This window comes from Ascaphus truei, chromosome 4, assembly GCF_040206685.1.
Source record: "Ascaphus truei isolate aAscTru1 chromosome 4, aAscTru1.hap1, whole genome shotgun sequence".
NCBI lineage: Eukaryota > Metazoa > Chordata > Amphibia > Anura > Ascaphidae > Ascaphus > Ascaphus truei.
In genome coordinates, this window is record NC_134486.1 from 44,474,464 (window position 1) to 44,486,575 (window position 12,112).

The following is a 12,112-nucleotide window of genomic DNA, read 5'->3' on the forward strand; positions in this document are numbered from 1 at the left end:
AACAAATTTCTGTTATCTCAAAGAGGAATTTTCGAACAATGATTCAAGCGCAAATCATCTATTCCACAAACAAAAGTTTGTCAAAATATCCTGTGAATATTTTAAATAGCAAAGCCAAATGATTATTTCAGCAAAGTATTTTATATAAGCCGAGTCAGGAATTCCAACTCTTTCTGCAGCTTTCTGCATGGATGGCAGTGGGGTTCACCATTTACCAGCCTTACCCATACTGTAAGTCCTGATTTCCAAGCTTTTGGATGCTAAAAGATTTGCAATGGAAATTGGCCAAATCCCACGTGGGTAGGAATTTTAATCCATATTTTCCTCTGTGATGACCACCTGATCCAAACTGCAGTCCAGAACAGGGGTGGGCAACTCCAGTCCTCAAGGACCACCAACAGGTCAAGTTTTCAGGATATCTCTGCTTCAGCACAGGTGGCTCAATTAGTGGCTCAGTCAATTAATTTAGGATAATTCAATCTATACATGGGGGCTTATTCACTAAAACTTTGATAAGTGGCTTATAGCACTATAAATGCCCTTATAGCACGATTATTGCCTGTGCTGCTATTCCCAAAGCTGCAATATCCACTAAAACAACTTTTTATAGTACTAGAACACTCTGGATAAAACAAGCCGTGCAATAAGCCATAAAATTCCCGAAATCGCATTTTTTGGCCAGAAATTGCTAGTCACTAAACTACAATATGCATATAGTACTATAAATATTTGCAATCTTTTCTCGCCAGCCAAAGGAATTGCAAAATGCCTAAAAGGAGTTTATTTTAGTTTTACTGCACAGGATTGATACAGGAGGCTGGCGGGGGGCCCCCCTGGGATCCCTGTGGGTTCTCACGAGTCCCCTGGGGTTCCCACGGGCCTCCGTATCTCCGGGGATCTCCGTATATCTTGTTTTCCACTAACGTTAATACTTCATTTGGAATATTAGAGTTAGTTATTTGTAAAATTAGTATTAATGTTTACAGTAGTTATTGAAATAATGAAATCTCACTCGTCTTGGCTATTAGCAGTTATAAGGCAACTTCACAAACACCCATTTGTATTTGAACATATCGTTCATGGGTGAGATCATGGCCTTGCAGAGTTGTTGCAGTTTCCTCTACCAGCCAATGGGTTAAGTTGATGTAAGTTCAGCCTCTACTTCAAGATAAACTCGGGCTTCAGCCCATCATGACACCTTATTGCTACCAGATTCCAAGAGGGAAGGAGAAATCGATGGGACACAGAGGAAAGACCAGCTTGAATAATAATCTTACACCAGGAAGCTTAGGTTCAAGTTCTAGGCTTTAACACAACCAGGCATTAAGAGGATATTTAGTTACTGTAGCCGAGATACAGGGTACTGAACCGCGATCTTGTGTTAAATACCATTGAAGTTCAGAGCAGTTAACACAGGATCGCAGCATAGTACCCCACATCAGTGCTAAGTAAATCCCGGCATAATAATCTGCTACTTCTAGACAGGAGGAAAACAGTCTACCACCTGTGAGGTGGAGAGGAACAAAAAAAACAACACCAAAATCATCTCTGTTTCCATCTGTTTTTATTTTATTCCTGAGGGATATAAATTGACAGATGACTCATGTTTTTGGTTGTTTTCACGTACAAGCAAATATGTGAATTTTGAAACAATACAAAGAATTCAAGAGTCTATGTATCAATACAAAGACCGCATTGCTTTCTCACAGCATGAAATGTATAAAACTTGTTGATTACGTTTATTTCATTTGGTGCAGATTGTCAGTAAGAGATTTAGGCCACCTCAGACTTGCAGGATGTCTTGTAGAAGTATTAAATAACTCTTCCCCCCCCCCCCCAACTCCTATTGCCAACACTTCAGAGGGTCTATGGCTGGGATTCATCAAGCTGTGAAGTCGATTTCCCACCCTGTTCCCAGTCAAGTCCAAAGCCAGATCGGGTGTGCTAACCCATGACTGCACTTGATGAATCTGCCCCTATATATTTGTGCAATTGCTCTAACTGCAGCAACCTGAAATCAATAGAACACATTCTATGTTTGATGCAATTGTTGTGCTCCAGTATTGGACCTCGATACATAGATCCCTAAATAACAAGCACACAGAACAGAAATGTGAGCAAAGTACCTTCATATACTGTATATGATGAAGATTCCTCTGATAGTTGTGCGCCAATATTGTCTTGATACAGGGACGTAGCTAGAACTTGCCCAATAGTTAGGCTTCTAGCAAAGCCCAGCACTGTGTAAGTCTCTCTGTCCACCCGGTTTACTAAGTACAGTAGCAAGCGCAGGAGTGATAGGCAACATCGAAACTTATGGGGTTGCGCTGCCCCCTTGTATTTTGGGGTGCGACTTTCCTGGACTTGGTGTTGATTGGCTGATACGGGCTGCTACTCACCGCCAAGCCTGGGAAAGGTGCACCTCAAAATTCTTGGCAGAACCAGAGAGGGCGTAGAGATATTTCGGGGCTTGCATGGCTAGGACCTACCCCCACAAAGTATGCCGTAATTGTGACAATAGCAGCACAGGACACAGAATACTTTCTTTGGGTTTGATACAAGTGTTTGCTAGCATAGTACAAATACAGTCACAGTAAAATGAAATAGGTTTACAAAATGATTCCATTTACAGTATTTCATGGATTAAAAACACTTCTTAAAAAATGTTCATCTAACAGCATTTTATGCAAGAAGGCACCAGTCATACTTTTTTTCTGTAAACAAAACCTTCTTTCATCCTCACACAACCAATGATGTTAGTTTATTTAGCATATCATTTTTTTCCATGTTATAATACAGCTGTTCCACTCTTCTAAAGCAAACATATTTATTCATTTATAAAATAGTTTTTATGTTCACTTTACACAGTGAAATTATGCAGTATTTTTTTTAACCTTTTATTTTGGAGACAATCACGGAAAAACCATTTTTTTTTAACCCTTTGACCAATTGCTGCTTCCCCCCCCCCAGAAAAGTGTGAGCCTCTAACAAATATCGGTATTTATTGAATATTTCTTGATTTGATTTTTGCTACAAAGAAAATCTTAAGTTACCAAAAAACCCACTGATAGTGATCCACTATTTTCCAAGTGCAATATATGTTACCAAGTTGAACTGAACTGTTCAACTCACTTGCGTCCTCTCAGTCCAGGAGAGGACATCCTCAGTGGGTTAAAATCAGCGGTTTGGACAAAATGTTAATTTTTTCATGGAAAAGTTTTGCTATTGGAGACACTAGAAATCAATGGCATGGACTTAAAAACAGTGAGAATCAAAGAAAACTAAAAAGCAGTGAATCAGCAATACATGTAGTTTATAGCTCGCCCTCTAGGCCCATCATTTTGTGCTGTATAATTAATAAATGCAAAAATCACAGAGCAAGTAGCACAGCAAGTCATATACATCATTGCTGGAGAGACCTGCAATGCATTATATCACATTAGTATTTACCCGATGTTAAATAGATTACGAGACTATTATTTTATCTCACTCCCAAAACTGAAGTGAGCGCAGCGAGAGTTAAATCTGTGTACGGGACGAGCAGCAATACATTCCAGCGAGTGACCTACAGAATCGTGTTATGATCTGTGGTAGGTGGCACCGACAATAGCAGCAACTAGTGACATTCAGCGGTCCAGAGAATGAGTGATGAGAAGCAAAATCATTTCATGCCCCAGTGATAGAATGCAGGAGGGAATTATTCTGATAAACTAGGAATCTGATCAGCACTCCATCTTCAGGTTCATGCTTCAGAAAATAGATTATTTGAAAAGTTTAAAAGTAGTGACACTAGGGAAAGGAGTAGCACGTCAAGTTCAGCCAGGAGCCGCTCGCAGGGCATTGCCAGATTCTAGCTGCAAGTAATAACCGGTGAAAAAAACATGTTATTCTTCTAAAGGTTTATGCTCGCGCATGTTTTTCTGATGGAGAAAAGGAACAGGTATAAAAACTCCAGACATTAAGTGAATTGTATACGTTTTGAGCCCATTAATGACTGCCTAATAATAACAACAACAATTACATTTATACTGCCTATCCCAACATTTCTAGTAGCTGCATTTCTCCTGAAATGTAAGTTAATTGCAGGCTATGATATATTTTAATTGACCACACCATAAAGAGTTTTACATAGATACTGTAGTATACAGAGGTACAGGTCTATTCGTCCTGGAGAAGAGAGACACCCGAGGCTTTGAAAATGTACACTATAGTTTCATCTATGAAGAGCTCTAATATCAAAAACCTTCACCTAATCTGTTTGTATCTAGAAACAATGTCAATCACATTGATGAAAAAATTGTGATAGATCAAGAGTGAAACCAATGATGAAATGAGACTGGAACATGCATCACAACATTGATGCAAATCACTTTTGGTCTTGCCACCCTATAGAGGTGATAAGACTGGAGCTTTCCAGTCTTTTGAAATGATTAAAGACAAAATAAAAGCCTAACTAATATTTGCACAAACAATAAAAGTATTGTTGACCTTTGGGAGCTGCCTTCTGTACTGTTTTACATTAAAAAAAAAAAAGGAATACAAACTTTTGCCCATGTACAAAAATGAAAAAAGACAAACCAATTTACATTACAAAACTGTCCATTTTGTTATAAAAAGAATAAAAAGACACTATATTCTGCCTCAAATCCCAAAACTGGTAACAGATTCTGCCTTCAGCGGGACACACACTACTAATGTTCTTTACAGACTATACCTCATATACGTTTCCAAGAAATGGGAATATTAGTTCCAGTGTCTCACTCATACTGCCCAATACACAGTTACAGATTAGTGAACCCCCAAAGAACATACAGTAATGAGATGCTCAGAGAGCAACTGACCAGTCAGTCAAAACAAAGAACATGTACTGTACAAGAATTGCAGGCACATAGTAACGATGATTGTTGATTTTAATCTATACCATCGCCAGGGTCCGTGTGCCAGCGAGCCTCGTTCAGCACTATGCATCACTCATGTTTTACATCAAAGTGCATCGAGTAGGTTATGTATTTTCAGGACCATGGACTCCTTTGGTTCAAGTATATATGCAGCACTAACAGCACTGAAGGGTTTTGCATGTCACTGATAAATTGACAAAGAAAACAAACCTTAGAGCACCTCAAAGGATGCACTGCTAAATGATTCCCAGGTCCCAGGCTCTTGACCGGTTAAAGACCTGTATTCTTTCACTACAGGTACAGTTTTGTGTAGAATAACCTCCTATGGCGCTGAGGGTAGAGAATGGAATGGAGTCTTGTGCAATGGTTTCTTCTTGTATGGGTGACCTCAGAGAGGGGGACAAGAGATAAACAAAAAACACCACAATAGTGTATTACCCTTGAGACAACATATGCCGTGATGGACAAGATACAAAGAGCATTTATTGGTTAAAACAATTGTAACCTCAATTGATATAAAACATGTGTTGAATTAATAAACAGTAGATTATTCTCCTGCTGAATAAGAAAAAGCTCCCAAGCGCTTGTGCTTAAGGAAGCTATGTTGCTCCGCCGTTTGGTAAAAACTGAAATCCTACTCACCGTCCATGAGTAGGACATGTGCAGTGGTTCGGGGTCTTTTGCCAGGAATAGCCGCTCGCCGTGGGGTGCAGAACGTCCGTTAGTGCGGGGAGATCTCCTGCAGTCCTCGTGGTCTTGCTGCCAACAGAGTTTTTTCCAAACGTCTCCTCACCTGACGTCACCGTCTGGTATGCACAGCTACGGTGTCCCTGGATGGCCACGGGACACCGTAGCTGTGCATACCAGACACCGTAGCTGTGCATACCAGACGGTGACGTCAGCGGAGGAGACGTTTGGAAAAAACTCTGTTGGCAGCAAGACCACGAGGACTGCAGGAGATCTCCCCGCACTAACGGACGTTCTGCACCCCACGGCGAGCGGCTATTCCTGGCAAAAGACCCCGAACCACTGCACATGTCCTACTCATGGACGGTGAGTAGGATTTCAGTTTTTACCAAACGGCGGAGCAACATAGCTTCCTTAAGCACAAGCGCTTGGGAGCTTTTTCTTATTCAGCAGGAGAATAATCTACTGTTTATTAATTCAACACATGTTTTATATCAATTGAGGTTACAATTGTTTTAACCAATAAATGCTCTTTGTATCTTGTCCATCACGGCATATGTTGTCTCAAGGGTAATACACTATTGTGGTGTTTTTTGTTTATCTCTTGTCCCCCTCTCTGAGGTCACCCATACAAGAAGAAACCATTGCACAAGACTCCATTCCATTCTCTACCCTCAGCGCCATAGGAGGTTATTCTACACAAATCTTCTAATCTGGTTGGAAGATACCGGATCAACCTCTCAGGCAGCTCCAGGACTACCTTCATCACAAACTGTATCACAGGTTTTGTTCCACTGTTTGTATCACTGTATAATATTGTTTACACTAGCGCTAATTTGCACTTATTATTTTACCACTCACAGGTCCAGTTTTACCTTATTTCCCCAGTGCATGTCTCCAGTGTTTATCATGCATGTACCCTTCTCCCCAGCATGTCCTCAGTCTTCCCCCATGTGTCCCCACCATGTCTTTGTGCAGGCTGCTGCCTCTTCTCATCCTTAGCTCAGTGTTGCCACAACAAGCCTCTCCACCTGTGTGCACAGCACCTAGCCCATGCATCACTCTATCTAAACAATCTTAGGCCGCGCTTATCGTGTCGGCGACGCCGCATCAAAACAAATGCATTGAATCCGTCTAGTGCGCTTATAGTAGAAGCGGCGCGACGGCTTGGTCGCGATCGCTGGAAGTCAATTCAATTTGTTCAGCGACCGCAGCATGACGTCAGCGTCGCTATAAGCGCGGCCTTAAGTGGACACAAGAGATAAGAGCCGCCTTAAGCTAGGTCCCCAGTGGCCGCTACGGCGTGCTCGTCACACACAAGGCACAGCCCTCTACGGGCAGGCCCCAGTCAGCGTGTATGCGTGAGTGCACAAGCCGTGATGTGCGACCGCCTTGGCCAAAAGACAAGATTTGTGCTTTGGCGCGGCGGCAGAGCATTGGCCAGTTCACGGCGTCAGTTCAGCCAATGAGGGCGAACCAGCCGAGTGACATCATGGCTACGCCCTCGCCAGCCCTCCCCCACGTCGGTTCTCAGATCTCCTGCTCTGCAAGCACAGCCGCAGACCGCAGGTCGCGGCTGAAATGGGTCACAGGCCATGAGGTGCTCTAGCACGCGTGCAGCCGTAGCTTTACATGTCCTCATGCTGATTGCACAAAATGCAGGGAGCTCACAGCACCTTAGGCCGCGGCCAGGCTGGGAGCGCGCTCGCTGGCGCTAGGCGATTCCTGGCCAGCTAGCTGCGGGTGTGGGCCCGTGACGTCACGTGAGTGGTTCGCCCTAATTGGCTGAACCGCGAACGTGGCCAGGCGCAACAAATACAAAAGTGCACACAGCTTGGACACAACAACAACTTACTTTGTTGTGATCGCGCCCTCACTCAAGCACTCAGCCTGGACAAGGCCTTACTCCTGCTCAGTGAGATTCTACCGCTGTCAAACCCAGCATTTAAATACTGTGGCAGTAACTCAGAAACACAATCACGGAAGGGATATGGGCTATTTTAGGAGGGAGGAGAAGTGCTGGGAGGCAGCTTACATTTTGGGATATATGAATTTATACAATCATATTATTGGGCTTTTTAAAAATAGCCATCAACCCTCAGCCCGGATCGCTGCACCTTCTAATGGCAGCAGTATTGTTACTACGTCTACCTACACACTAGCCCATAAAACATGGCTTGGCATACATTTTAAAATACAATAAAAAAATTATTAAAATGACAGAATATTTAAGGTTTTACAGTACACAGGAATAAAATGGGCCAACCAATCATGATCTAGGTTTCTTCCCAACGCGTCGCAATCTTGTGCCTCCAATATGGTTTGGTGCTTAAAGACACAGACAAGCACAGTTGCCTTCTTCCTGGCTCCAGTTTGATGTAAGATTTGGACATTGGAAAGGAATCTTTGCACTTTGCCACACAGCATGATAAACCGTCCAATAAATAGTATAACCAATAAATATCGTCTTTGAGATAAGTCCGCAGACTTATCACCTTGGTATTTCTCAGTGCTACTTGTGCATCTCTGTGAAGAGGATTCGCTCTCAGACTGTGGATGATGACTGTGTAGTGGAGATGATAATGTTGTGTTCTGGTTCAGTTGGGCTTTCCACTGGTACCTGTCAAAAAAAATGGAACTGTTTAAAGGACAAGCTTAATGTGTGGCAAATAGAATTCACATTAACGGCTAGAAAGATTAAGTTTATATTTTTTTTTGGAGGATTTAAATTAGACATCTATGGCCCCTGTTACAAATCTATGTATACTGTGAGCAATACAGAATTAATTTGCTCCACATATCACATGATGCGATATGGAATAAGAGACACTGTCACTGATCTGCCTGGTAACACATGACAGGAGATATGGGATTGGATAAGAAAAACATTGTTTCAACATTCTGTCAGTTTGAGAGAGTCAGATGAGACAGACACACCGAGAGACAGCCCAGGTGGCCACAAGTGGGGCTACAGAGAGACCGCCTGAAACTAAGGAGGTGAAAGAGGAATCTTGTATGAGACTGCAAGCCAAGGACAGAGAAAGTGAGACAGCAGCATGAACACATTCTCTACACACAAAGAAAGAGAGAGGAGCCCAGAGCAAGAGAGATCCTGATACTTGCTGAGCTGTTAAGACGCGGTCGGACAACAGACAGTCAGGACTTGTTCCTGAAAATGTGGTTATCAGTTGTGAATGTATACACGCACCTCACAAATATACCACCCTAACAGGCCTGCAACGCGACTATCCATCATCTTAGAGCCCCCATGCCATTTCAGCATTAACATTGGCCTATTTGGTTGCTACATTGGACACTGGAACTATATAAAGGGAACAGCACAGTGTTCTCATTTACTGTGTATAATATGTATGTATTGTGTGAAGGTGCAAGGGTTTTTCTCTAAAAGCAGTGTCCACCGGGCTAAGGTTGCACCAAACCATAAAGTATATCTCTCTCGTCTGGTGGGTCCGACTTTGTTGTACTAAGGGAGGATGGACTCAGGCCATATACAAGGAAATAAGAGGCGTTACAAATCAATAGAAATTAAGATGTAGTATTGTACTAAAAAAAAAAAAAATAAGTCGTTCAGCCTCGACAGCAACATCTACTTATATACTATACAAAGATCATGCGGTGATGATTTTGTGAGGCATAGGCTTCCATGTAACCTGCTTTAATGACAGGGAGAAACATACCCAAGGGGTATAGATATATAGATTATAAATTCAGAAACTTTGTTTGTATGGTTATACAAATCCACACGCTTAATCCTAGAGCCACCAAACTTGGCATGCTATCTTGGCATGCCATCAAAAGGAAGAGAATACACACACACACACACACACACACACACACACACAGATTCCCAGCCTTTTTATATTGTGCACTCGCTGCTAGAATATATGTTCCATGATCCCCTAATGAATAAGTCTTATTGCCTACTCAGACTATTGCGAACAAAACGGTTAGGCAGCAGTGTCCTTTTTTGGTGAACCCCTAGGAAACACCTCACAAACCCCCTGTTGGGAATCACTAGTATATATAATACATGGGTAAACACTAGCAGAAAAATAACATGAGAAAATAGTCTTTTCATTTAAAATCCAGGTCTCTATTAATATTATGTACTTTATAAATAAAAAACAAACATCTTTCAAAGTTACAATTGGATGTAGATCTGTTTTGCACACACTAGAGGAAAAGGCACCTTTTCCCTTTAATATTCACAATGAATAGTGAATGAATATAATACAGTGAACATATGTATAGTTTACTGTATTATACTTGCGGAGTTTTTAAATCTACACTTCAGTTAAAAGCTTTTACAAAAAGGGAAAAAATAAAAATCACAATATATGAAAAGTCCCATTTGTTTGAATTTATATCTAAGGATCAGTTATCTAACATGCTTAGTTAGCATGACACAAGCCAACCAACATGTACTCTTAGCAGCTTTGTTTGACCCCTTCAGAGCATGACTTTGCTCTCTGTCACATTGGATTAAATGAAGTATGGCTGTTGATTGGAAGTCAGCAGCAAGGATAATATACTCAATCTGGAATTCCAATCACATAATAAGCACTTTGGTTCAGTAACCGGGCAGAGTTTCTTTCAATCCCAATGGTATAATCTTTGTGTTAGACATTTCCTGTATGTACACTTTCTTATATACGCACTCTAGTACTGAGACTCTTGGTGAGTAGCGTTACGCCATTAAAAAATAAATAATACAGTAATATTGCATTACTGCAATGATAAAACCGTTATGAGCAAATTCACGGTTTAGAAAGGCCACGCTGGCCGCGTCATTTTGTTTTATTGCGAGAATCCCCACAAAATACTCCAAAACAAGAAACACTTACAGGCGTCGCTTCGGACTTTGCAATTCCAACATTTACATTGTGCCTTTTTAGATCAGATTTGATGAGAGCTGCAAGACAAAACAAAAATCAAAATTAAAGTAATCAATAATAAAACATATACTTCATACTGTAAAAGTGACACCACAACGCTCCCATCCCAATGTGTGTTTACAGGTACAGTACCCTTCCAAAAACCTTACTGAAGACACAGATAATGAAAGCACCAAAATATTTTAAAAAATGGCTTTTTCCAATTTATATTCAAAAGTAATAAAATATTTATTTCACACGCCCGTTCTATCAAACAGCAGGGGTTTTTTTTTTAATCGGTCAAATACTGACAATTTTAAGAGCAGATCTTCCTGAATGTCAAACATTTGCATTTATCATAATTTCAAGATATTAAGACACCCCGCGTAGGCAAAACGTTTTAGTACATTCAGAAACCAATATTGAAATAAAAATAAATGATAAAATGGGGTGTATAATGGCAGAAAACTAGGAGACAAGAACACCCTTTTGACAGCACTCGTTGTGATTGAAGTGTAATGATGAATTATTTAATAAGCAATACTTTGTTATTAATATATAAAATAAATGGTTACATAGTTAGTTGTTTATCACTTAACATTGGTGACACAACATATAAAACAAACTAAAGTGCTCTATACACAAACTGAGACATAGGGGAGTTAGGTAACACCCGGTTGCTAATTAGCCCCCTAGTTCAGCAATGAAAATAATTAAAAAGCCTGTATATTCAAAACAGGTAATAGAGGACTGACCATAGGGTTAATTACTAATGTATAACATATGAAAGTTAACACACTAATACACAGATGGTAAAGACAAATAAATTAATATTATGTCAAATGGTATAATCAGTATTGCCAAAATATCAGATCACGGCTCGTGTAGGAGCATCCAACACGCTAAGGATAAAATAGCAGCAGGGTGAATAAATCTCCTAATGGATACAAATACAGGGATACTCCAGAAGTAAATGAATAACATGCATAAGAGCCCACAAAACGTGTTAGATGGCTCTGAGGCACGGATCGAGTCCGTATCAAGTTATAGCCTCCTAGTTAATATGTAATTTAAACATCCAAAAGATAGCTAATGGCAATTTAAAATCTCTGGTGAGGAAACAAACATATGAACACAGAGGGTGGGTTCGCAAGTGTATCACACACACTGAATGCAGCAGCTGCTACTAAAATACAATGTAGCACACAAGAGAGAGTAAGGCTAAGGCCCCGCTCCCAGAGTCAGCGCGCCCGCACTGCTGACAGGCGGTGCGCTGAGATACACAGACCGCGATATGCGGTCTGTAGGGAGCGGGAGGTGGGCGGGTGGTGGGCGGTTTGACAGGGAGGGGGGGCTGCAGGAGGGAGCTGCTACTCTCCCCCCACTCCCTCCACGGGCTGCAGGAGGGACCCGCTACTCTCCCCCCCTCCCTGGACTGCAGGAGGGAGCTGCTACTCTCCCCCCCCTCCCTCCACGGGCTGCAGGAGGGACCCGCTACTCCCCCCCCCCCCTCCCTCCACGGACTCGGGCTGGAGCTGGAAAGTAAGTTTAAACACACACACGCATGCACTCATTCATATACACACACACACACACACACACACAGGCACTCACGCACTCATACACACACAC

General features: G+C 41.7%; 1 protein-coding gene across 1 annotated transcript in view; it reads right to left on the minus strand.

The window, feature by feature from the left end:
* Nucleotides 1–6,204: 6,204 nt before the first annotated feature.
* Nucleotides 6,205–12,112, minus strand: part of FLVCR1 (FLVCR choline and heme transporter 1) — a 42,990-nt gene continuing 37,082 nt past the window's right edge. The window contains exons 9-10 of the mRNA XM_075595655.1: nucleotides 10,451–10,518; nucleotides 6,205–8,205 (exon numbers count right to left, since the gene is read on the minus strand). Of these exons, the coding sequence (XP_075451770.1) occupies nucleotides 8,131–8,205; nucleotides 10,451–10,518 (143 nt within the window). The 3' untranslated portion in view covers nucleotides 6,205–8,130. The remainder of the gene's footprint in view (nucleotides 8,206–10,450; nucleotides 10,519–12,112) is intronic.